Below are 25,423 nucleotides of genomic sequence, written 5' to 3' on the forward strand. Positions count from 1 at the left end.
TAATACCCTTAAAAGCTTATTAAGTTGCTGAACTGGTAGGTACCATTTTGTTAGAGCATGTGCATAACTGTTTACACAACAGTTCTATGTTTAATACTCTTGTGAATCTTCTGTGTGCTAGTGGGAGTGTGTGTGGGTATTTACCTGACTCTTGACAAATTTGTGGCAAACAAGGATGTGAAACAGTGACATTTTGACATATTCAGGTTCTGCTGTTTTTCCTTTTAATGTGGTGAAAATTTTGTCCATGTGAAAATGTCTAGTTGTGTATTTTTACTAGTTAATAGTACGTGAGAGAGTCACAAGCTGATTTATGTTATGCTTTTGAAAGCAAAAATCAATTGTCAGGCAAGCTATTGCCAAAGATTCATGTAGCCTGATTCAATAGACATACTGGCACAAGTATGCTCAAGCTTCCCCTCTGAGATAATTTTTAGAGGGCAAAATTAGGAACATTTACATATCTGTGTAAGAAAGGTACAAATTCATTTGAATATTGTTGGAAAATTGAAAGCATAAATGTGCCAAAGACACTATTTTGTACATTACCAAAACTGTCACACATTCACATGAAAGGTGATGCAGAACACTAGGGAAGGAAAAAAAGGGGTAGCACCTTCCTTTGCTTGAAGTAATGGTTAAATTAATTTACCCCCTCTTTTCTGTTCTCCAAATTATATTTTGATTAGGTTGGCGGCCTGCTTTCAAATACTACAATATGTGGATTTCTCTTGTTGGAGCTGTTCTGTGCTGCATTGTGATGTTTGTCATTAATTGGTGGGCAGCACTTCTAACGTATGTCATAGTCCTTGGACTCTACATTTATGTCACTTACAAGAAGCCAGGTATGTTTAGGGGCTTCTTTTGGTTATGGTGGGGGGAAGAGGGATATAGAAGAAGGAAAAAAGTGATAGCCTTTAGGAAAAAAAAATATAACTTATTTCTGTTTGGCTGACCAGTTCAAACTTCTGTTTCAGGCTTTTTAATTGTAGTGAAATGTAATTATGCCTGTATAGTCACCAATGTTGTTCCCCCTGCTCCCAAATTAAGATACATGCCTTGCATTTAGACATAAGCATTTGAGTGAAAATTGGAGGAAAAATTGTATACAGAAAGACTTTAGGCAATGTTTTGAGACTTCTTTTTCCTTTGCTGTAGGAAGGAAACAACTAAACATGGCATTTTTTTCCTGAAGTGTTATATTTTTATACTCTGAAGTTGTCACAATCTTTGAAAAGTTGGGGAAAAAACCCTCAATTCTTTCTTCCTGTAATTGTAAAGTATCAAACTTGTAATTTGTTTGCTAAAACTTACATAGAAATGTTACCTTTAAACAGAATTGCCTATTTAGCTGTAGGGTTTGGTGGCTAGTACTGCGTAGAGTGTACCAAGATGTAGCTTAAATGTCTTTTTCAGTGGTCTTTGACATTCTGTTTTCCATTGTGTAGTTTTATGATGAACAGCTTTAAAGTAACTGGAATTTCAAATCTTCCAACAGATGTGAACTGGGGATCCTCAACGCAAGCTTTGACTTACTTGAATGCGCTACAGCATTCTATTCGGCTCTCGGGAGTGGAAGATCACGTGAAAAACTTTAGGTAACAGTTAATATTAAAGACATAGGAGATTACTTACATGTATTCAGTAAGGTACTGTCACAATGATTGTTATCACGGTTTCCATTAAATGCCTGTTCATCTGCTGTGGGTTATAAGAACTTTGAATTTCATTACAGTGGACATCCTCTGGACTTAATGTACGTTAAGTATTTTATTTCTGATTAAGAGTGCACTTTAGAAGCAAGTCTATGGGTGATGCCTGCTTATCATTAGATGTGTCATCGTTTGCATTGTGAACTGTGAATTGCATTACTTTTTGAAACTGAATTGGAACATACACTCCAAACTGCTAATGAGCATTCAGTCCACATTCTTGGGATAAAACTGATCTAACCTAAAATCCTCAAGATTTTAGGTGGATGTTGTTCTGAACACCAGCTATTTCACATTAGACATACTCTGTCATAGCACTTCTGTAACAGCAGACAGGCTACATGATTGTTTTCCACACAACTGAAGAAGAGAACTGATATGTTGTCTGCTCAGAAGGGTCCTACTCAAGGAGTTTTTGATCTTGCAGATAGAAAACTTCTCTAAAATAAGCTGTTACAGAAGAAGGATGTTTCAAAAAATTTTAACAAAAATTACTGACTTAAAAGTAATTCCTCCAAATAAATAATCATAGATTGAATATTACTCTACCATATGGTCTTGTGCAATCCCACAGATCCAGCTGCAAAGTGAGATCAAACTTTGATGTTACATCAGATTGCTCAGGGCTATATCCAGTCAAGTTTTTTGTATTTGCAGGGGTGGAGGTTCGGTTGACCTGTCTCTTGAAATAGGGCAGTTACCTCCTACATTCTGCCTATGCCCAGCAAAGGATTTATAGTGTTGACACTTGGTCTAGCAAATCTCCATCATCCCTTGCAGCTGCAGCTGTCAGAAGTGTATTATTCTCTTATGCTCAGCATATTAGCAGGAGAATCTAGCTACTAAAATCTTCTGTTGCACATTGAGAAACTTTGCATACTTAGGGCAGGACTTAATGAGTGAGTTTGGGGAGAGATTCTTGATACAGGTGCCATTCACTGAGGTTAAGTCCAGGATGCAGAACATGGTAGCAACACAGTTTTTCACTTTAAAGATCTATGGTATTTCCTGTCAATTGGGAAAATGCTCCCAATTCTGACACTTAGCCTCTCCTGCAAGTGGCTAAATTTTCTTGATATACAGGATAAGTACTTACAATGTCTGTTGAATACATACAGATAGTTGAAATTAGATGTGTCTACTGATCATGATAGGTACCGGCACAATCTCAAAGAATGACTGCAAAACTAAATTAAAACTGTATTAATATGAATGTTAATGGACTTTTCACTTCCAAACTGAAAGGAGGTGGCTGTTTTAGGTATAAACCACAAAACCTGAAGTTTAATTATGAAATAGCTCTTCTTTCGGAAGCCCAAAGTCCTAATGTGACATTAAAATCCCTGATTTATTTACAAACATTGTATTACCTGTTACATCAAGCTGCATTGTTAACATGAAGAAACAGTCTACGTTCAGAAACTTTTTTGTTGCTCAGTTATCAAGAGCGGCAATGTTCAGACTTGCTGGCATTAAATAATGTGCAATACCTATCTGTGATTAGCATTGCAACCTTTACTTCTGTCAGCTGTATTTTGGGTTGCAAACTTTGATGTAGAAAAAAGCTTTATAGGAAAATTCTTACCAAATACAACTTTCTGCTTGTGCTAATACAGTAAATAAATGCTCTGCAGATACTTATGTATTTAGGATTGCATTAGAGTACTTCAGCTGTTACGTTTGGGAAGCTACAATATAGCTTTCTGAGTTTCAAGCTTTTAAAATAGTTTTCCTAAGGCAATACAGTCTTAATGTAAGGCAGTTTTTAAGCACCATGGCTTCAGGAGAGCTATTTTTCTTCTGACACTGGTTTCTAAGCTAGGGCAAAAAAATTGAGTTCTAGAGATACATTCTAAACTAGAGGAGTTCAGTATTTAATTATTTCTGAGTTTGCAGACGACACCAAGCTGGGTGGGAATGCTAATCTGCTTGAGGGTAGGAAGGCTCTGCAGAGGGTTTTGCACAGGCTGGATCTATGGGCCGAGGCCAGCTGTCCGAGGTTCAAGGCTAAGTGCTGGGTCTTGCACTTGGGCCACAGCAACCCCATGCAACGCTACAGTAATCCTGTAGAGTGGCTGGAAGGCTGCCCGGCAGAAAAGGACCTGGGCGTGTTGGTTGATGGCCAGCTGAACATGAGCCAGCAGCGTGCCCAGGTGGCCAAGGCGGCCAACAGCATCCTGGCTTGTACCAGAAACAGTGTGGCCAGCAGGGCTAGGGAAGTGATGGTCCCCCTGTACTTGGCACTGGTGAGGCTGCTCCTTAAATCCCGTGTTCAGTTTTGGGTCCTTTACATCAAGAGGAATATAGAATGCTGGAGCATGTCCAGAGAAGGGCAGCAGAGCTGGTGAAGGGTCTAGAGAACAAGTCTTCTGAGAAGTGGCTGTGGGAACTCAGTGTGATTCTAATACGGAAGATGAACTGCAGCTGCTGTGGAGATAGACAGGTGATCTCAGGTGATTCATATGAAATGAAAAATTATCTCCTGAAATGGATTCTGAAGTCTGGACACTTCATCTTTTAAAATTGATTAGGAAGTTGTCTAGAATAACTTACTTGCCGTTGTTTGGCTTCACCTTCTGACTTTACAGTAATGTAAAAATAAAAAGGCATGCAATACCAGTTTTTCTGTTGGGCACAGAAGAATCTAATCTAGAAGGTGCAAAGGGTTGTGACTTACAAATGGGCGAAGAAAATAATTCCTCTGACCTAGTCTTGTCTAAAATATGTTTCTGATCTTTTTAAATGTGTAAACCTTCAGATTTTAAAAGGTTACTAAGTTTGGAACAAATTAATCATAGGTCTCATGACAATTGTGGAAAAAAACTGATCTTTTCTTAATTTAACACAGTCCTGTAAAAGTAGAGGAGAGTACTGTCTCTCCAGTGATGATTATGTTCTTATGGCCAGTATTTGGAAGAAACTTCTGTTTATGAAAAAAAAACCCACAACTCCAGATGAAATTAATTCCAACCTTTTTTTTCTCCTCATCTATTCACAATTCTAGACCTCAGTGCTTAATTATGACAGGTGCTCCAAGTGCACGTCCAGCTTTGCTTCACCTTGTCCATGCTTTCACCAAGAATGTGGGCTTGATGATATGTGGCCATGTACATATGGTAAGTGTGTTCTGTCTTTAATGTTACCTTGGGTTTTTTGTTGTTTGGTTTTGTGTTTTGGTGGGTTTTAACCTATTTTTTTGTTTGCGTTTCTTGTTTGTGTATGGGTATCTTGGTGGGTTTGGTGGGGTTTTTGTGTTTTTTTTTTTAAAAGAAAGCAATCATTAGACATTGAGGAGTGCAAAAAAACAGATTTACTGGTAGGATCCATTCATGTATGGGTCATAACTATTCCAGTTGGGTATACTACAGTAGAAATGTTGCAAACTTAGTACCTTTGATCCTTTGATCATTGATGCTTAAAAGCTGAGGAAGCTTTATAGGAGTAAAGTGAACACTGGATTATAGCCTGAGCCTCTTCCTGTCCTTGGGTCATGCAGTCTCATGGACTCGTATGCTTTGCACAGAGCACTTGGTCAAAATAATGTGCAGTATACAGCTAGATTTCCTGCCATGCCAGTGTTAGTGTTCCAGGGAGATTGATTCCTCTGCAGATTTCTTACAAAGCCTGGGCTGAAGTAAACCACCTTGAGCAGTAAATTTGCTGTCAATGTTGGCAATAGTTAAAAATTGCTCTTAAACTTTCATGTAGTCTTATTCCTTCAGTTATCAGAGTAATTTCATCAGCAGGCGCAACAGTAATGTGAGCAGGTATTTTCTTTCCTATTCCCTTTCTGCTCAGCCCTTAGTATTTCACTAACTTTCCCTGTTTTTTGTCAGGATATGATGTGTGCATTTTTGGGGGTGTTGAGCATGTGTGTGAGGGCTGTTCTTTCTGCAAGGACATAATTTAGCAGTTCTTCCTTTTTGTTTTTAATTAAAGTAGTATCTTCTACAGGAGACTTGTAGAGGTTGTGGGGTGGGGGGAAGGAAGCAAGCTTCAAGTAACTGTTCTTCAAAATCAAACTTGTCATGAGTTGTGTTAATTGTGATATAAGTTGGCTGCCATACCATATTCTGTACTAAAACTTCAGTTAGTTGTGGAGAGGCTATTGCATCTTGGGTAAACGTTGGTGAATATGTTTCAGCATATTGGGATCATATAGTTTAGCTTCCAGAATTTTTCAATGACATCACTAAGAACATATAAGCAAGTTTAACTTGTAAGTACAAATTTATTACTCTTAAATATATTTAAATTTGCCACATGTACTACTATATGACTTGCTTCTCATCTAATGAACACGTAAGAGCAGATCAAGTTAATGCAATCCACAGAACATGCATTTTATTAAGCAGATTGGCCAGTTTTAGCTTCAGAAACTGTAATTGTTTATACAAACTTAAAACTTCAGTGAGTGCAAGGGACAAACTGTGTAATAGTAAGTGAGGGAAGATATGGCAGATGGAATACCAGCTTTCAAAAGCAGGACTGTACTGAAAAGAATAAGGTAGTGTCATCCTTCCTGTAGAAAAGCAATTCTGATTAGAGATATTCTGGGAACATACCCTACCTCTGTTTAAAATTGCTTTCCTACAAGAAGGATGCCACTACCTTGTTCTTCACTAACTCTGACGATTTTGTCAGTCTGTATCCTTTTGCAAAAACTGGACTACCGTGTCCTTGAACATACTTTGTTCTGAGGTATATATATACCTCTGCATTTTGATATCTAGGGGGAACACAATGATTTGTCCTGATGGAAATAATAAAAACAAAGTATATGAAGAGGAGATGACTTTGACTGCAACATAAAACTGCAGAAGTAACATTGCTGTGATAAAGGCTTTCTGATGAGAATTACATACAGAGGCACACTTGTACAGCTTGAAACAAATATACACATAAAGCTTAATATGAAGTCATCCCGTATCTGTGTATGTTTCACTACACAGCCCTTTCCTTTTAAAACTGCTTTATTCTTTGGATAACTTGTGCCACCTGCTGGGGAAGTGATGGGATGTGCTTTGCAGGAACAAAGTTGCTAAAGCTTGAGCAGCCCTCTTCCAAAAAAACAGAATCTGGTCCACTCCTTGTTGCTGATAATGCCTTGTATTTTGTTTTAGGTTTAGTTTTTTGGGGGTTTTTTTGATAGCGTGGAAGCATGTTTGGAGATTAGTCTTGAATTGGATTCTAGCAGTGAAATATTAAAAAAAGGGGTGTGTGTGTGGAGGTTGGCTTTATTACTCTTACTACTGATAATTCTTGTTCCCTCTTCCCTTTATTTCCTTATTTTGAAAGGGCCCCCGGAGACAAGCCATGAAGGAACTGTCAACTGATTTGGCTAAATACCAGCGATGGCTCATTAAAAACAAGATGAAGGCTTTCTATGCGCCAGTACATGCCGAGGACTTGAGGGATGGAGGACAATACTTAATGCAGGTACACCTTTCTTTATTACTTTTCTAATGAAAGTAGTGAATGTGAACATCAAAATTGGAAGTTTTAATTCTTAATTCTAAAAACTTTGACTAAAACCACTTGTTTTCTGCTTAAGAAAACAATAGAACCTTTAGTTGTTTCAATAACACATTTTTTAAAACTATTATTTTTCTTTTCCTTAGGCTGCTGGTCTGGGCAGAATGAAACCTAACACCCTTGTTCTTGGATTTAAGAAAAACTGGAGACAAAGTGACATGAGAGATGTTGAAACCTATATCAATTTATTCCAGTAAGTAGAAAACAGAGGTGAACCTCTTCTGTTTCATTTCAGTACATTTGGTACTAAGTCAAGGTGATCTTAGTTGTGTGAGGCCTCTTCCAGGTAGACTCAGATTTTCCCTGCTGCTGATCCAGCATCTTCAATATCTTGTTTTTTTCTGATATGGAAATTAATAAGCAAGTCTTCATAGTTTAAACAGATTAGACTTCTATACAATAACAACTTCTGCATCTAGAAAGAGTTGTGGCAGTGGTCTGAGTTTGAGTTACTGTCTGCAGAGATGGAGCCTAGTGTTTTATGCGCCAGTCTGCTGAATTCTGTAAAGCACATGTTTTATTGAAAGCAGGGTTTTCCCAATACTACTTCTGTTCAGATTAAGTGTAGCAGTGAATGAATCCACTCTTAAACGTTTTCTTGCTCTCTTACACAAAAAATACTTCAAGACACACAGCACTGACACCCAAAGTAATATAGTGGCCAAAAAGAGATGGGAAAGGAAATCCCGGTATAACTTGACAGTACTGAAAGGCAGACCAATTCTAGCTGAAAAATTTGATAGAATAACTTGTGCTACTTAACAAGAAAACCAAAACTTGCTCCTTGCGTGTAAACAGAAGATTTTTTGTTTTCCGTAAGTGTTGCTTGTCCCACTTTATTTGTGCTTTACACTTCTCATTTACTGTGCATTTAAAAGAGAGAGAATGGGGGATTACAGGCAGAGACTAGAAGAGGAAAAAAATCATACCCTCCCACTCTCTCAGTTCATGAAGAGAAAAGAACACCAAATGCAATAAAAAAATGAAGAAACGTGTTGGGTTAGTTCTTAGTTTTTTCTTTTTCTCCAATTGTGTTTTGGAATGCCTTGTGCTGGAAGACCTGTCAAGGCCATTAAGTTACATCCTGAAAGAGAAGTCTCAGGAGGTAATAGCTGCAGGTCAAGTGTATTTCTGAAAAATCTTTAGGAAATTGAAAGTTTCTGAAAGTTTCTGAAGCACACAATAGAAATCTAATCTGTACAACTTTAACAAACTAATAAATTTAAAAAGTTTGCTGATGGATAAAACATTTTCTTAAATCAACCTCAATTATCTTTATGATAGAATATGTTGATACAGTGAACATTTCTAATCATCTTTCTGTGTCTAAAGAGAGAAATCTTGAGAAATTCCTGTCTATGGAAATTACATGGGAGGGAGTTCTCTAAATATATGGTTGCTTGTAGTGAGATATTTATACTTAAAGGACTGATTATTAATGGCTCATGCAAACTGTATGGTATAGTTAAATTCATGTTTTTCTGTCTTATATCTTGGGGTTTTTCCTGTCTTCCATTTTACTCCACTTTTATGCAGCAATTCAGGTTTTTTGCTTGTTTCTACAATAATGTTGTTTTCCCCCTTTAATTTTTAAAGGAGCGAGTTCCTTCCTGATCAAATAGAATGGGAATATGCAAGTTATAGCTAACTTACAGCTAATGTGATTCTGATTCACAACTTCATAGACGTTGTTAACTACCTGAATGTTTTGGAACGATGTCAAGCTCAAATCAAGTAGTCTACTCAAAAAAAACTAACCCTTTATTGATGGGGGAGATAAATTTAGATTTCTGAGTGTATCTTGTCATCTTCTATACAGGACTGGACAAACGTGTTTATGTTGCTTTTATTTTATTGCTGTGTACATAGTAGGGGGAGAGGGAGGAGAAGGAAAATGTGTCTTTTCTATGTGTTTCTCTTCAGGGTATGGTGTTAATTTCAGTTTCAATTCCAAATTATCAACGGCATCAGTGAATTGAACACAAACGTATAATTTGTGAATTTAAATAGCAGTGTTTAATCTCTGGAATTTCCTCAAAGAGGGTGTGTAAAGAGGTCCTTGGGGAAGGAAAAGTTATAACATTTTTTGTTTCTTTCGTTTAGTGATGCCTTTGACATTCAGTATGGTGTAGTTGTTATCCGCTTAAAGGAGGGTCTCGACATTTCTCACCTTCAGGGCCAAGGTAAGACTTTGTTCATGTGGTGATTAGCTGTTCTAATTCCCTTCTAATACTGCTTTTTGAAAATACTAACTGAAGATAAGTTATTTTTAAAAAACAAACCAAAACACTACTCTTCCAGAACAAAAATCACTGAAATTGTCAAGTCTGAAACATAAAATAAGAATAACCCATGTTCAGCAGCAGAGCTTGGTTTTCTGTGTGCTTAAATTTTCTGTGTTGGTGCACTGTATATAGTTGCTTCCAAGGATTTACTATTTTTACTGAAACTGATAAATTAGAGGCTGCCAAATTGGTATGAAGTATTTGGCCAGTCTAGAAATTATGAAAATCACAACAAAAGTTGTATGCTCCAAGAATGCTGTGCATCTGGCGTGGGTAGCCAACCTCTATACACACTAGTTTAACTACTATTGTTGAGATCTCTAAAGTTTGGAAAGGTTTTCTATTTTCAATGTAGAGGACTGTTATGCTTTGTAGGTAGTGGTCTTAAGCCTAATGGTATAATTTTAATTAAACTTCAAGCAGAATAATGAAGAAAGCCTGTGAGCTTTAGTGGCAACTGTCTACTGAATTGGTAACATCTGATTTGTTTGTAGCTTGCTCCATACAACATTGCTACAGTGAGGAAGAACGGTTGTGACATAAGCTCTGTAGGAGGGGGCATCCTCCTGAAAGATGGGAGGATTGTTCCTTCACTGGAAACATATGAATGTCATAAGATTTAGAGAGGGGCAAAGAGCCTGTGACTGTGTAGAGCAAAGGGTTTATGAGAAACAGCAAGGAATGAACCTGCAGTGTGAAAACAACATAGTTGAGAAGGCTGGGAGATAAAACAAGATGTCAGAAGGGTCTTAGCATCTACTAGAGTCTGTGAGTTTGCTTTAACCCTGACAGCTACCAAGTAGCTCCACTGAAGCCACCTGGAAAGAAAATTTGGCTGAGACACATACTTGGTCTGGGCCTTGTCTAAGGCTCATCTTCCTCTTGGAGTTGGAGTAGAAATGGGAAATGTTTTATCAAGTAAATTTTTCTTCCCCTGGTCGTATTTCCTTAGTATTGGCTACCTCTGTGTTATGTTTAGCTTGTGGCAATTCAATCAACATCCAAAATTTGGCAAGAAAGTAGCAGGAAATTACAGCTCTGCTCAGAGTTGGAGCCTCTCTGTACTCTCAGGGAGTTCCTATAAGATTTTTTTGTTTTGCCTTTTTTTACCCCCCTCTCTTTTTGCCATAGCATAACAGTTGCAGTAGAGTTTAACCAACTGTGAACAGTTTCAGTATAGTCACATACCTCTAGCAGTATCATTTGGAACAATTGGTTTACAACGTGTTTTTTTGCTTTCTTAAAGAAGAGTTACTGTCATCCCAGGAAAAATCTCCATGTACCAAGGATGTCATAGTAAAAGTGGATTATAGCAAGAAGGCTGAGATAGACACTTCTATAGCTTTTACTCCATCATCTAGTGAGAGACCTCCCACTCTACATAAAGGTAACTTGCTAGTTAGAGATAAAATTTGAGATTTTTACTCTTTCACTCTTCTCATGCCCTCCTCAGTTCCCCTTTCCCCTCACCAAGGGAAACTTGGTGAGGGGAAATTACTTAAGGGATTCTTTTGTCTGTGAACAGAAGTCTGTCATGCTTTTCTAGCCATCGATGTCTAATTACTTAAGTACTTTGGTTAAAAGCTTACCAGTATTAAAAATAGATCTTTAACATCTGGTCCCCTAAATAAAATGTGTTAGACAATGAATTGTGAATGAGTTTCACATGCATTAAAAATTGCTTGAGAATTGTGCCACCCATCTATATAATTAAGTGTGATTCGAAGGCTGCTAAATTTATGAAGGGCTTTTTACCTCAGACTAGTATATTAATGTACAGATGCAAATCATTCAGGATATCATTCAGGACAATAACGAACTTTCCTCTTCTTTTTAGAGTAAAAGCTTGAAGTGACTTAATAGTTAAGTAAGCAATGTGATTTTTTTTATAAAGTAAAAATAAATCAGGATCTTATAGACTGCATTTGTGTGTTTTTCTTTGTATCAAAATCCATTTCATTCTACATCTTTATTTTCTATTTTTTTACTGTACACTAGTAGTGTGTTTTCATTAACATCATAGAAGAAATTAATCTTTTTATTTTGTATCTTTAAAATTTTTCCAGAGGAGGACGAGGATGGAAAGGCTCCAGCACAGCCACTGTTGAAAAAAGGCAGGCATTTTCCACCTTTTTGTGTTAAATCATTCTTTTGCATTGTTAATTTCAGTTTTCCTTTTGTACTTCTTTCCACACATCAAAGAGGGAGAGAGAGGGAGGAATATATCAACCATGCAGTGTTAACTAGTTTCTTCATACTTGCTTTAGAATGTGCTTCATCTTTACGGATCGGGCTATGGAAAATGCAACTTTGGAAATTCCCAGAACAAGTTGCTACTTGTTGTGCATGTGTTTAAGATACAAATGTTAGATATATTTTTTTCTCATATTTTTTTTTAACTTTTGTTCTTAAGTAATGTTAGAAACACATTCAGGAGTTTGCTTATTTCTCTGTTTCTCAGGTATTGTGACTGGGTCCTTACTTGATTTAGGAATAAAGGAAATACTATCTAATGGTATAGTAGAAGTGCTCTATCAGTCTATTCAGTAGCTCTTCTAAAGAAGTCTTTGTTGCCTGTTACTTGGAATTGTTCAATAGTTTGCAAAGTAAGGCATAATACAGCCATTCAGTAAGATTTAACATCTGAAATAATGCAAAGTAGTCATTCAGGTAAACAGCATTTTGAGAGAGGAATTGAGCAGGTTTTACTTCCTGTTTTATTTCAGATGACTTTTGAGTTAGGCAAATATTTTTGCCTTAACTAAGATTCATTTAACTCTTCTGACACTGTCTTCATAATTTCAACAGCTAGAAACTGTTGTGTTTTTAATAATGGAAAGTGAGATTGCATCTTGAAGCACAAGATGACAGTTTGGAAGAAGTCCCAGTATGCAGTAAAGTAGTACATTAATGTAAATCGGGCACAGATGTACTCCATATTTAAAAATTCCTAATAAAATAAGAACTGAGATGAATATCAAACTCCTGGCTTGTGTTCAAACTGAGGTTTTAAGTAAGGGAAAGGGCTGAGGTTTTTCTATAGTTGTAAAAAATATATTTACCTGTATTAATCTAATTGAAAATGCCATTGTTGTCTTGTTCTCAGTAATTTTGTTATGCAAAATAGCCCTATACTGTGCTTCAGAGCCTTGCACATAAAAAACAGTACTTGTTGCAAAAGACAGCATTTCAATATGCAGAACCAGCTTTTATTTTCACTACATGCTTAAAAAAAAATTGATTTAAGGAAGGAAGTAAATGCCATCTCCTAAGCTCTTTTCTTGTCAATTAGTATATACATGTTTCCAGGAAAGTTCTGTCATTTGCAAGAGGTAGCAACAGTGCATGGTCTGATGCTCTAAAGCCAGTTAAATTGTCCGGGCAAATGACTGTATAAAGATTGTACAGAACCTTTATTTATCAAATGTCTGCTAAATGATGTTGAGATTTAAATCTAACTGCTGAAGTTATGAGTTTGCAGAATCCCTAAATATAGCTCAATTTATATCTGTTCAATCAAAATTTGTAATTGGGTTCAGGGGGGAGAAATTATTTTTATTTAAACGTAGAGAAAAAAATATTATTTAGAAATACTAAGAAGTTGACCTGATGAATTTCAAGATGACTAAGTAAAACCCATCAAAAATGATATTTCATCATACTTTTTTTCAGATTCAAAGAGACCATCTTCTCCTTTAAACTTGGCTGACCAAAGACTTCTTGATGCTAGTACTCAGTTTCAGAAGAAACAAGGCAAAAGCAATATTGATGTTTGGTGGCTCTTCGATGATGGAGGTAATGTGCTTTATACTTTAAAAACAAATGTTGAAAAAAATGATTGATGTGATTTTTAATTGTTATCTTCTGGTCAGTTCACATATAGGCTACAAATCTGTACTGTTAAACTCTTAACATGATGCTGTGTTTTCTGAATCATTCCCGAATTCTGGTCAAAACGCAGGTTTGACACTGTTGATTCCTTATCTTCTTACAACCAAAAAGAAGTGGAAAGAATGTAAGATCAGAGTGTTCATTGGTGGAAAAATAAACAGGATTGATCATGACAGAAGAGCGTAAGTTTACCTTTAAATATTCCACTTCAAATGCTGATAGAACATGTTACACAGATTACTTTCTCTTTCTAGTAGTCTTCTTTCAGTTTTTCTTTGGTTGGGGTGTAATCATACTCTATTCTCTTTCTCCAAAAAGTTCCATTTCATAGAATCACAGAATGGTCAGGTTTGGAAGGGACCTCTGGACATCATCTAGTCTGACCCCCTGCTAAAGCAGGTTTGTCTGGAGCAGGTTGCACAGTCACATCCAGGCTGGTTTTGAGTATCTCAAGAGCAGGAGACTCCACAGCCTCTCTGGGGCAGCTTGTTCCAGTGCTCTGCCACCCTCAAAGTACAGAAGTATTTCTGTTGCCCTTTGTCCTGTCACTGGGCACCACTGAAAAGAGCCTGGCCCCATCTCCTGACACCTGCCCTGAAGATATTTGTATACATTGATAAGATCCCCTCTGTCTTCCCTTCTCCAGGCTACACAGGCCCAGCTCTCTCAGCCTTTCCTCAAAAGGGAGATGCTCCATCCCCTCATCATCTTCACAGCCCTCTGCTGGACCCTCTGCAGCAGCTCCCTGTCTCTCTTGACCTGGGGAGCCCAGCACTGGGCACAGCACTCCTGATGGGACCTCACCAGGGCAAAGCTAAGGGGAAGGATCACCTCCCTCGACCTGCTGTCCATATTCTTCCTAATGCACCTCAGGATCCCATTGGCCTTCTTGCCCACAAGGGCAAACTTAGATTGTTTTGGATGAGATACCTCAAGTTAAACTAATTCTTCTGTACTATTGTTTGACACTTAACATTTTCTTTTTCGAATATTTCCTGAGGTTGTCTTTAAGGGAGAGAGCTCTTCTCTTAGTTTTATGGTCTTAATTCCCCCAGCCCGCAAGTATGTTGTTGATTTATAACTATATACCTGGTTCCTTTGATTATTCACACACACAACACCCATTACATTTCAGATGCTTTTCTCTTAAACTAGTGTTTTTATTACCATCTGTTTATGCTGTGGAATAATTAAAAATCTGATCATGCATAAAGGCTTGGGTTTTTCCTGATGCAGGATGGCTACTTTGCTCAGCAAATTTCGGATAGACTTCTTGGACATCATGGTTCTTGGGGATATTAATACTAAGCCAAAGAAAGAAAAGTAAGTCTCAAAAATACCCAGCTTGTTTTTGAGTTGAATTCTTGATGCTTTTCATGAATTTAGAATACCTCATTCTTTCCTACGTAACAGTTTTGATAAGAGTAGTTCTTATGACATCCAGTGTTTCATAAAAATGCATGAAATAAACTAAGCAATAACTCCTACATCCAAGAACATAGAATTTCGTATTTTTTGAATCTCTGGTCCTTAGAATGTAATAATAAATTTAGAAAAATGCAATTAAAAAACCCTATTTGATGGAGCCATCTTTAAAAAGAAATGCTCACAAAAATATGTTACTTGGAATCTTAGTTTAATGTAACAAAGCTTGCTCTTCAAACAGCCTGATCTTTTTTTTTTTTGTAATTGCTTGGACTTTTAATTTACACTGGAATCATCATGCATGTGATGTCTTCTGATTTTCAAGTTTAAAGTATATTAATTGTAGATGGCTTTCAGTACAAATTTATAACAGAATGTGTAAGTTCTAAAAATATCATCTTCCTTCCCCTTCAGGTGTTCTTGAGTACGTTAAGGTTGTAAAAATATCTTTTACATAGATATGCATGTATCTGAATAATTTGACATGTTATGCAAATTAGGAAATAATGGTTTACAACTTCTGCAGATGGTAAATGCTAATGCACATTCTTTTATACCCTGCTTTTTTAATCACGTTTTCTTAGATGTAAACAATATACCAAGCAAATAGAACAGTAGGGTGCTTCTGGTGCTCTGATACTTCTGGATGTCTTTGCTCCTGGGAGCCTGCTACTGTAAAATGTGGAAACTCAGAGGTAGCATACCTTTATGCATAAAAAGTTGAGATTGTAGAATTAGGTGGAGTTATTTTTATTTCATAAAGTGATCCAGAAGTTAGTTCTTCTGAGAGCATTTTTCTGATCTCTATGGATACAGTCTCCATAAAATATCCAAAAGCTTCCTAAGATACAATTGGCATTAAAAATACCTGTAAACTAAGTTGAGGAAGTTCATTTTATTTTTCACAGCTGCTGTGCTGTATAACAGAATATTGTTAAAAATGTCTTTTTTTTTTTAAGCCAAAAGATAGCAGATGGCATTTGATTTTTCGCTTTTGATGAAGGTGAAGTCATTGTGTCAAATTACTTCAGTGAAGACTGCCATGGGGAGAAAAAAAGATGTTTTTTTAGTAGGTTTCCTGGAGGAAGAGGAACCACCTCAGTTAGAAAATGGGCATGGGTGAATGTTTAATTATATGGAAGCTACACATTACATATACTGATATGGCTATATATCCTAAGGGGTATTCCTTAATGTTTGTTAAATTTAACACACTGTAATTTGCAACCACAGAAGATTGGCAATACTTTTTGTCATCTTTGTAAAAAAACCATTCGCATAGCATAAAAATGCAGTTATTTCATTGGATACAAGGCATACATTTCAGTATATTCTGCTAAAAACCTAGTTTATTTTTCTCACATCTCACATGCTGGAGCTATTCAAAGACAAGTTACTTTCATAACTTGTGGCAACCTTTGTTTGCTGTTCAGATATGCTTATGTGGGTAGAGAAAGTAGGGTAATGTTAAGTTGTTCTTTCTGGTAGAAATGAATGCCTCTGGTCTTCAGAAGGTTTTCTTTCAAAATTCTTGCTAGAGTTCAAGTAAATTCAAAGTAATACTTCATCTTCTAAGGAGTGCAACAGGAAGACTAAACAAGATGGCTATGTATTTGCATTTGAATGTGGCTTTCAGATTGTACTGGAAAGATTAAAAAGAAGCAAAATAAAAATATCAAAGCCAGAATCCTAATGGCACTAGTATGAGATTTGATAGATATTTTTTTGTGACACAAACTTGTTTTTCAAATTTAATTCTGAAGAAGCTATTGGTAGTAGCTATACATTTTTCAAGGTAGTACTCTTCAACTTTCAAAATTCCAGTAAAAGGCTAGTAACAGTTTTTGGTCTTTTTTTTTTAAAACTTGCTAAAACTATTTAGTTGCATGGTGAATGGTGAGGGCTCCTGTAGATGTTCCTAGTTGTTTGCTGAATTGCAGTGTTTGCATATACAAATAGCTGATGTGGTGTTCTAACTGCAATTGGTAGTGAAAAAATTTCAGTTCACTTATTTTTAAACAGCAATAAAACTTACTTTCTGATACCATATAGATACATACAGACTCATACCTTTTTTAATATGGCTGTTCATTTAATCATTCCAGTATTGCAGCTTTTGAAGAAATGATAGAGCCCTTCCGACTTCATGAAGATGATAAAGAACAAGAAATTGCAGATAAAATGAAGGAGGATGAACCATGGAGGATAACAGATAATGAACTTGAGCTTTACAAAACAAAGGTTCTGTATTCTTTAGTCTTACATTAAATGTTAAAACTTTTTTCTCCTACTGCATTTGTGATGTGATATCACAGAGTTCATTCTTACTATTCTTTGTCATCTGTAGCTGATTTTATGCATAGCTGATGGAAAGCAACATTTAAAACCATTTAGATGGTTTACCAAAAAAAGCAATAAATGTTTCTGCATTGGTGGGGGCTAAGCTGCTTTCCTACAGTATTTCAGCAGTTACTTTACAATAATACAGTCTATACTAATTTTTTTTGATCAAACTAATATTTTTTTGCTTTGTTATAAACCCCCCCCACCCCCCCCCCCCCCAAAAAAAAATCCCAACAAACAACAACAAAGCACACCACATGTGATTGTGGTGTTAAGGAGCAGTTAAAGGTTTCACATTTTTTCCAAGCAGTAGAGACTTCAGAGATACTCCTCAATTGCTTCTGTGGAGGAGGCTCAGGTATCTAAAGAAAGACTGGTTAAAGTTCGTCACGTGAAATTCTTCAAGATGGTCCTGAGTATATTCCACCCATATCTTCTTTTTCCTGCCTGGGTTTTTAGAACTCCTGTGAGGACTTGCAGTAGAAAAGAAATGGGAATGATAGGTCACTCTGCATTGCAAGCATTCGGGGGCGGTGGTGGGGGCAGGGAAGGCAGGAGTCAGTCTACCAGGTAGGTACAAATTGACTGGCAGTTGCTGCAGAAATCTCATAACTGCCTATTACCAAGGGGTGGGAGGGCAAGATTTTATGAAGTACAGTTACTTTATAGTTAGTTAATGAACTGCTTGATGCCTTCCTGTGTTCATGTTTACAAACACCACCAAAACTCGTTTCAGTGAGGTAACTGAAATGATTTATTCTTTTGTCTACTGGTAACTGGTTTCTACAGACAGTAGCCCACAGGCTAACTAGATTTCAGCTCATCTGAGAACAGCAGAACTCTAAGAAATGGTTAACTCAAAATGTTTGCTAGAAATCTAGTTGATGTAAGAGAACTGAAAATTAATGAGGAAGCTACTTCAGATGTTAAGATGGCATAGGATAGTAAAAAAAGAGGCCCATTATTGAGATAAGCTTACCAAATGAAGATGTGGCTTCAGTTCTGTAAGACTTGTTCACTATAAGCTTATAGAATATATAGTTAAAAGAACCCTGAGGAGAGCATAAGGGGCTCTTGTTTCCAGGAGCCATGGAGGATGGTATAATTATTAGAGGAACTAGCTTAAATTTGGCTTCCATAGTACTTGGTTTATTTGCACATTTTAGACTTACTGCTTCCTCCTCTCCCAGTCTCGCATGTATAGGTATTTCAGAAAAGTGAACAAGTTGCTAAACCAAGCTGGAAGTACATGGTTTCTGTAAATGACTCATACCAATTGATCATAACTGTTTTTCATTTTTCATGAATAAATGAGCATTTTGTAGTTTTATGTAAAAGATCTTCCCTAAGAAGTTCCATTTTCATTACAGACCTATCGCCAGATTAGGCTAAATGAGTTGCTGAAAGAACATTCAAGTACCGCTAACATAATTGTCATGTAAGTAAATTACTATACTGTTAGCCTTACTGATATGGAACTGTTTAATTTGAAATACAGATATATGTAAATACACGATAGGAAAAAGCCTGTGCCTTGGCATTATAGAATAGAAATACTCAAGGAGGTTTCAGTGCTGCGAGTATTTATTAGAAGTATGGAGCTACTATACTGATGAACAAAAATGGCCTGTGTATTTTCTGTTTCTCATCTACTGCTTTAGGTGATTACCTCCATGTTTGTAGTGCAGCTCAGGATTCTCACATTCTTTCCACTCCTGCATGCCAACTATTCCTCTCTCTTTCAGGTCCTTCCTTTCAGTTCTTTTTCTAGGAAATCTCTCTAGATAAAGTTAAGTCATCATCCTGCTGATGGCTTTCCATGGAATTACTTCTGGTGTAAACAGGCAGAATGCACATTGCAGGTTTCTTTGCTGTGTTTTCCTTAAAGGCCTGCTTCAGAGCTCCATGGAGAAGTACTACAAGTGAAGTTTGAGTAGGGTAAATGGTAGTTTTTTCAAAAGAAAAGAGTATGGCATGTTTTGGAAGGACTGTGAGAAGGAATATTAGACTGCACCAATCTGGCATTGTCAGAAAAAGCTGTGGTTTAAAATCTTGAAGAGGCTCTCAAGAAACTGTCTTCAACTGAGGAGAATTCTGCTTGAAACTACCTGAATGCAAAATGGTGGTAAGAGGCCAGAAATGAGGGGCAAACAGACATAAAGGCCTGTGGTGCTTAAGGTACAAACTCTCGTTAAGTGAATTCTGAGGAAATAACCAAGAACTAGAAAGGTTAGGAAAGATAACTTGTATCTACCTTTTTGCGGAGTTGTTCTTTCATATTTCTATGATAAGACTTGTACTCCAGCAGGTTTTTCTAATTGTTGAATGCTTTTTTTCCTTGTGAATTGTAGGAGTTTGCCAGTTGCACGAAAAGGTGCAGTTTCTAGTGCACTATACATGGCCTGGTTAGAAGCGCTTTCTAAAGACCTGCCACCAATTCTCCTTGTTCGTGGGAATCATCAGAGTGTTCTTACCTTCTATTCCTAAGAGTACTGCACATTGGACAGCTATGATGAAATGGTACTTCAGTGCCCAGGGGAGAGCGACTGACAGTTGATATATTAACATCACAAAGGCAAAAAGTGACTTCTTTCACTATTTCACTGACTTGAAAGCACACAAGGAAAGTCACTGTATTTCTAAAGTTGTGACATCTTCAGTTTTATTCTATATTTTCTGTAATTTAATCTTGCTTAATGGGGGAGGATTCCTTGTTAGACTGAAGACAGAGAGGCTTTTTGTTTGCTATTTGAATAGCAGCAATAAAATGTTTTATTTTTAATCAATGAAAGGATTATAGATTTATAAAAGCCTTTTAGCCTTGAGGTGCCTTCTGAAATTAACCAAATCTCATCCATACATCCTGTTTTGTAAATTTATATGGAATGTCAAAATCTGCCTTCAACTAAGAGTTTAGATCAGACTTCCTTTAGTTTCTAGTATCTTCCATGTTAAAATAAAAATGAATGCTGCTTTTCAGTCTTCTTCCATTGAGCTATTAGGTCTTAGTACTGTACGTTTTCTATTGTCAGAAAGATTTTGGCTTTTTATTATTGTATCTGTTAGATTTAAAGGTGAGAATTGGGGCAGGTCAGTTGAACTAAAACAAACTCCTGATGTTATTGTCAAGACTTTGTGCTACTAAGTTTTGTAACAGTTAAAATAAAACTAACTCTACTAGCAGAGAGCATCCTTTTCTCAAATTTGACAATGTATACTACTTTGACACTAGTCCAAAATAAACAGCTAACATTAGCTACCTTGGTAAAGGATACTGGTTAATCTTTGTTCTGTAACTGTAATATGAAACTAAATTCATCTTACTGGCTGAGGCTTTTTGTCTTGCTACGCATTAGAAGAAAAGAAAAAGACCTGTCCTAGTTCTTAGCCTATTATGTTTGGTGTCACTTTCACTTTACTTTGAAACAAAACTCAGCTTAAAGGCTTGAATGGGGATAATACAAGCAATGTGATGCTATCTAACAGAAAACAGTAAACACTATGTGGAATCTTGCTATCCAATATAAAGTGTAAAAGCTACAGTTCTCTTGCATTTTTCAACAAATGGTTAAAAGGACCACTGGTTACCAGGGGAGATGTTTTTAGGTCAATTCATTCAGTTGTCAGAAAATACAGTTAGTCTTATTAAATAATACTCAGGTTTGATTGTCTATCAATTTAGATCTATTCCATACATCCTGCTTTATATATTTTCTATGTTCAATAAAGAAACTGCCAATCTTGTGTGCCCTTTCATTGCATATTTTGAAAACTTCATAATGCAGTCTATTATGAACACCCACACAAGAAATTTCACTTGAGCCTTTGTATAGAGGGCTAGTAATGTGAACTGTTTTTAGGTAATCCTTTCTATCCAAAATATACTAGGAATTTAAAAAACACGTCACAAGTTTTTGATACTTGCATTGGACATGCTACTGGATCAGTTTATCAGCAGTTGCGTGACTTTCATTTATGCATGTGCAGAAAAAGGGTATTTTTATGCCAAATGCAAGATCAAATTGAAATGTAAGTGTTCACTTTTGAAGAACGAAGCGTAATCGTGTGGCAAGGTAGAGGTTCAAGTAGTCATTAAAAGTAAAAACATTCTACACAGTGCAGTACACACTGCTGCCAAGTTCCTGGTAAACTGCAAAAAATCTTTTTGCTGTTTTTGTCTGTTGGGTTTGAGACTATGAATAATTTCACTTCAAAAATAAGAAAAAAACCATGCATGTTTTGCTGCTGTGAGATAACTGATGCCAGCATGAACCCAGCTTCTTATGATAAACTTAAGACAGTTTGCAGTAAAAGCACTGTTTCTTTCCAGGCAAGAGGGTGGGGATCAAAATTACCAACATATCTATTACAGGTTTTACAGTGTTTTCTAGGGTGTAAGGAAGTCGCATTGTGAATATGGAATCATTGCCATGTTTATTCTTTGTGGGTTACATTCTTTTGAACAGATGGACAGTAAGGCATGGACTTAGTGCTGCTATGTTTTTTTTTAAAAAAAAAAAAAGTTAAATGTGCGCAGGTACACTTATTTAAAAGGTGTTTTGCCCATTCAGGAAACCATTGCTTGTGATCTGTAACACAGAAACCAAATGAAGTGTGTGTATACATGCATATATGTGTATAAAATTATATAAAATATATCTAAATATGCATATGGGGATAGTTAAGGTAATGTGTGTGAAATAACGTAGGATGCTTTTCACATGCACTCTCAGAAGTCCACTAACGCCAGACACGAGGTCAAGTTTCAAGGTTTTTGCTACACTAAAATTTCAACAGTTAATGGTAATTGTTTGCAGCAGATGTCAGTTAGTGGCAGCCACTCCAACTTCTGCTTTGATTTTGACACCAAATTTAGTTTTGCTCCAATCATGATTAATTACTTGAAAAATGAAATCACTTACATGTGGCAATTCATACCTTCTATAGATTAGGTTTCTTTGTATGGATTTAGAAAGACAGTAATAGCTGGAGGAAATCAACTATTTATTTGTTCACTTGTATTTAGGTTTCCTTTTACATACATTCTTTTTATATGCTTTTTCTGACATTGCGTATTTAAAAATAACAATTTAAAGACCTGAGCGTTAGTGGGTAATGGCCCACTTGGTTCGAAGATGTGAGATTTGACATTGTACTGTAACTGTCACACACAAATGCTTTTCTAATGTTTTAACGTAATTATTGCAGTTAATACTTTGTACCAGGGGGATGTCACTGCAATAAAAGGAAGTGAATTCAATACAACTGCTTGTCTAACAAAGCCTTTTTTTTTATTGGTGGGAGATAGGGAATAATAATTCTAGTTTAATGGGTTAATGCTGAAAATAGTTCCTGATACGTGAATATGCTTATTGCATGTATCTAACACTGTCCTTTATTGTGGAATTTGCTTAGGACCATGAGTTGTGATATGTCTGGTATAAGTGTGTTTTTCTTCGGGGAATGTTTACTGCTACCGGGTTAGAACAGTGGTGATTGCATAACAAAAATAAACCTTGTTTTGCTCTTGAACATTTGTCATGACTTGCCATGCAATGCAGACCAATTCCTAATATGTTTAAGCTGGAACATTAGTATCTGAAAACTTGTTCCAATTACACAACTTGTTGTATTTCTGAATACAATTAAGAACCTTCTAACTCCTCTTTTTTTCCCCCTCAAAGTAGTAGTTCAGTGGGATGTGAAGAAATATATTGGGAAAATAACTTCTGAAAAGACTTGACTGCAAATGCAGGACACATTTGGCCTTAACTCCTCTAATGTACACTTAACTAGAAACTGGTTGAAAAAAATCTAAGTTGAAGAGCATAATGAGAAACAACAAGTTTTCTCATACTAAATAATACTTAAAGCCACTGAAGAACTTTTTAACCTCATTAATTTTGGTGTTTTCTAAGCACCCGGCTGAATATTGTTGAAAATCAACATTTAATAAAATCAGACCCTCACTATGTATTTTTTAATTTACTACACACTTAAGTTTTTCCGTGCATCTAAATCTAGGCCTTGAGAGTGAGGTTTAGAGCCCAGTGGAATGGGAAGGCTTTGTTAAAGGTAAACTGCCAACTTCTATGGCATTGGCTCTAACCCATTTCAGTATATAAAGCTGCAGAGGAGAAGGTATGCAGCAGTTTTTCTAGATCCTAGTTGCTGGACAAGTAGTTGATCCAAATAACGACACAGTACCGTTGGCTGAATTCACAGGTGAGTAAATTCATGTATGCTTTTGAACCTAAAAAAATGAAAATTGGATCAAGGTTGATCTCATGACTGAGCTACACAATCACTGAATGTTCACACTGCACAGTAACCTGTTTTGGTTTTGTTTTGAAACAGGAAAGCTGGACTCGCTTCACCTTAGTGCATGTTCTTCACTGCTGTAGTTATGCTTCTTGTATAACCTCTGTGGGATCCTGTAGATCTTGTGGGTTTATGTTCAGCAGGAGTGGGAGGTTAGGCTTCAGGTCTGTGAGACTGTAGAGGCATTGGATGGTGTTCTGCTCCGATACCCCATTGCCTTGCTTCCCTCTGCAGGGTGAAAAACAAGTGCTTACTAATGCATCACCGAATCTTGCTACTCAGCCTCTCAATAGCACGGTGTGGAAAAGGTTTTCAGAGTTGAGACTGTGGGTAGGTTGATGGAGGCTGATGCCTGCATTTAGAAGAGGGAGAAAGAAGCTGGTAACAATCATCAGTTCATGTAACTTTTGAACTGGAGGAGTAAATGCTGAAGCAGTAGCATGCCCCTCTGATCAGCATGGAAGACCTTTCTTTCAAAACATAAAGCACTTCATATGCACCTCTGAGCATCTGACAATGACAAAAGAAACTGTACTCTACCCTGTGGGCTGTAAACATCAAACTTGCTGATGAGGTGCACAACCAGAAGTTACCTGTGTGGCCAGGCATGAGTCAAGCCCATGCCGACTGCTTACATCCACGTTCGTACGGGTGTGAGTAGTTACAGAATGGAGAGAAGGAACTGAAGAACAGCTGCTTTGCTGGTCCTGCCCTTGATCTGCTCGCTCTGTTCCAGCATGGCTTTGTAGCTCCAGGTACCGGCTCCCCACCCCGCCCTCGGCCAACTTGCCTCCCTGCACGGCCTGTGCGCGCCCAGGAGTGCCATCACCACGGCCTGCGCAGCCGCGCTTACCTGCGCGTCACAATGCAGTGCGGAGACGGCGAATGGAATCGTGCAGGATTTAAAATGTCACGCAATGCTGAATTTTACCTTTTTAACCATCCTTTGCCCGAAGAACCCCACTCCCCATCCCACCGCCCTTCGGGCCGCGCTGCTAAAGCCCCGCCCCCGCCTCTCCCGGCAGCCCCGCGCCCCTATTGGCTGTGGGCGACTCTCCTCGTCCTCTTATTGGCTGCTGCCAGAGGCGGGCCGCTGGTCCTGTCTCTCGGGTCGGCCGTTAGGCCGCCGGCGGGGGCGGACGGTGGCAGCGGCAGCTGGGTAGCGGGCGGGGCGGGGCCCGAGGGGGCGGGGCGGGGCCCGAGGGGGCGGGGCGGGGCCTCCGCCATCAGCCGCTCTTGCGGGCTTGCCGTCAGTCAGCCCTTTGTAAAGTGCGCCCTGGTGTGTGGTCATGCGTGGCGTTGTGTGTTGGAACTGCTTTTCATTCGTTTCCGTGAAGTGTTACAAAATACGCTTTTAATAAGGATCTAATAGCAGTAGCACCTGGGCGTGAGAAGGGCTCGGAGCTCTGCTCCCACTGTGTGGGGACTCGGGAAAGCAGGCCCTGACGGGCTGTAGCCAAAGCAGATTCTAGTGAGAGGTTCTAGCTCTAGGTACCTTGTCTTCATAGCCCCTCAGTTCCCGTCCACAGTAATAATCACAAAATCCTGCTAATAAAACATTAATTGTAGTGAAAGGAATAGGAAATACCGTCTCCTTACAGTTTCCTAGGCATTCAGACTAGGCTGGGACCGCCAGGTGGCAGCACCGGCTGCCAGCATTTAGACTCGGACTCGGGTTAGAAAAGACCCCGAGACAACCCAGCCCAGGCGTTACCCCGGCAGAGCCAAGGCCACCGCTGAACCCTGTCCCCAGGTGTCTGCAGATCTTTTAAAAACCTCCAGGGATGGTGATTCCACCACTGCCTCGGGCAGCCTCTTCCAATACTTTACAGCCCTTTCAGTGAAGAAATGGTTACCAATATCCCATCTAAACCCTCCCTGGCACAACTTCAGGCTGTTTCCCCCCATCCT

General features: G+C 37.8%; 1 protein-coding gene and 1 long non-coding RNA gene across 2 annotated transcripts in view; one reads left to right on the top strand and one right to left on the bottom strand.

The window, feature by feature from the left end:
- The window catches only part of SLC12A2 (solute carrier family 12 member 2), a 60,212-nt gene extending 39,277 nt beyond the window's left edge, over nucleotides 1-20,935 (top strand). Inside the window, exons 14-27 of the mRNA XM_005240373.4 lie at nucleotides 690-845; nucleotides 1,499-1,598; nucleotides 4,717-4,828; nucleotides 7,011-7,151; nucleotides 7,334-7,440; nucleotides 9,351-9,430; nucleotides 10,779-10,919; nucleotides 11,599-11,646; nucleotides 13,205-13,327; nucleotides 13,494-13,605; nucleotides 14,660-14,746; nucleotides 16,954-17,089; nucleotides 18,562-18,629; nucleotides 19,543-20,935. Of these exons, the coding sequence (XP_005240430.3) occupies nucleotides 690-845; nucleotides 1,499-1,598; nucleotides 4,717-4,828; nucleotides 7,011-7,151; nucleotides 7,334-7,440; nucleotides 9,351-9,430; nucleotides 10,779-10,919; nucleotides 11,599-11,646; nucleotides 13,205-13,327; nucleotides 13,494-13,605; nucleotides 14,660-14,746; nucleotides 16,954-17,089; nucleotides 18,562-18,629; nucleotides 19,543-19,678 (1,547 nt within the window). The 3' untranslated portion in view covers nucleotides 19,679-20,935. The remainder of the gene's footprint in view (nucleotides 1-689; nucleotides 846-1,498; nucleotides 1,599-4,716; nucleotides 4,829-7,010; nucleotides 7,152-7,333; nucleotides 7,441-9,350; nucleotides 9,431-10,778; nucleotides 10,920-11,598; nucleotides 11,647-13,204; nucleotides 13,328-13,493; nucleotides 13,606-14,659; nucleotides 14,747-16,953; nucleotides 17,090-18,561; nucleotides 18,630-19,542) is intronic.
- A 770-nt stretch (nucleotides 20,936-21,705) lies between these two features.
- LOC129782719 (uncharacterized) lies at nucleotides 21,706-24,492 on the bottom strand. Its single transcript, XR_008744778.1, has 2 exons — nucleotides 24,366-24,492; nucleotides 21,706-23,740 (listed from the first exon to the last, which is right to left on the bottom strand). It is a non-coding gene; the product is annotated as an uncharacterized LOC129782719 (long non-coding RNA).
- Between the last annotated feature and the right edge of the window lie 931 nt (nucleotides 24,493-25,423).

The sequence above is a fragment of the Falco peregrinus genome, chromosome Z (assembly GCF_023634155.1).
Source record: "Falco peregrinus isolate bFalPer1 chromosome Z, bFalPer1.pri, whole genome shotgun sequence".
Lineage (NCBI taxonomy): Eukaryota > Metazoa > Chordata > Aves > Falconiformes > Falconidae > Falco > Falco peregrinus.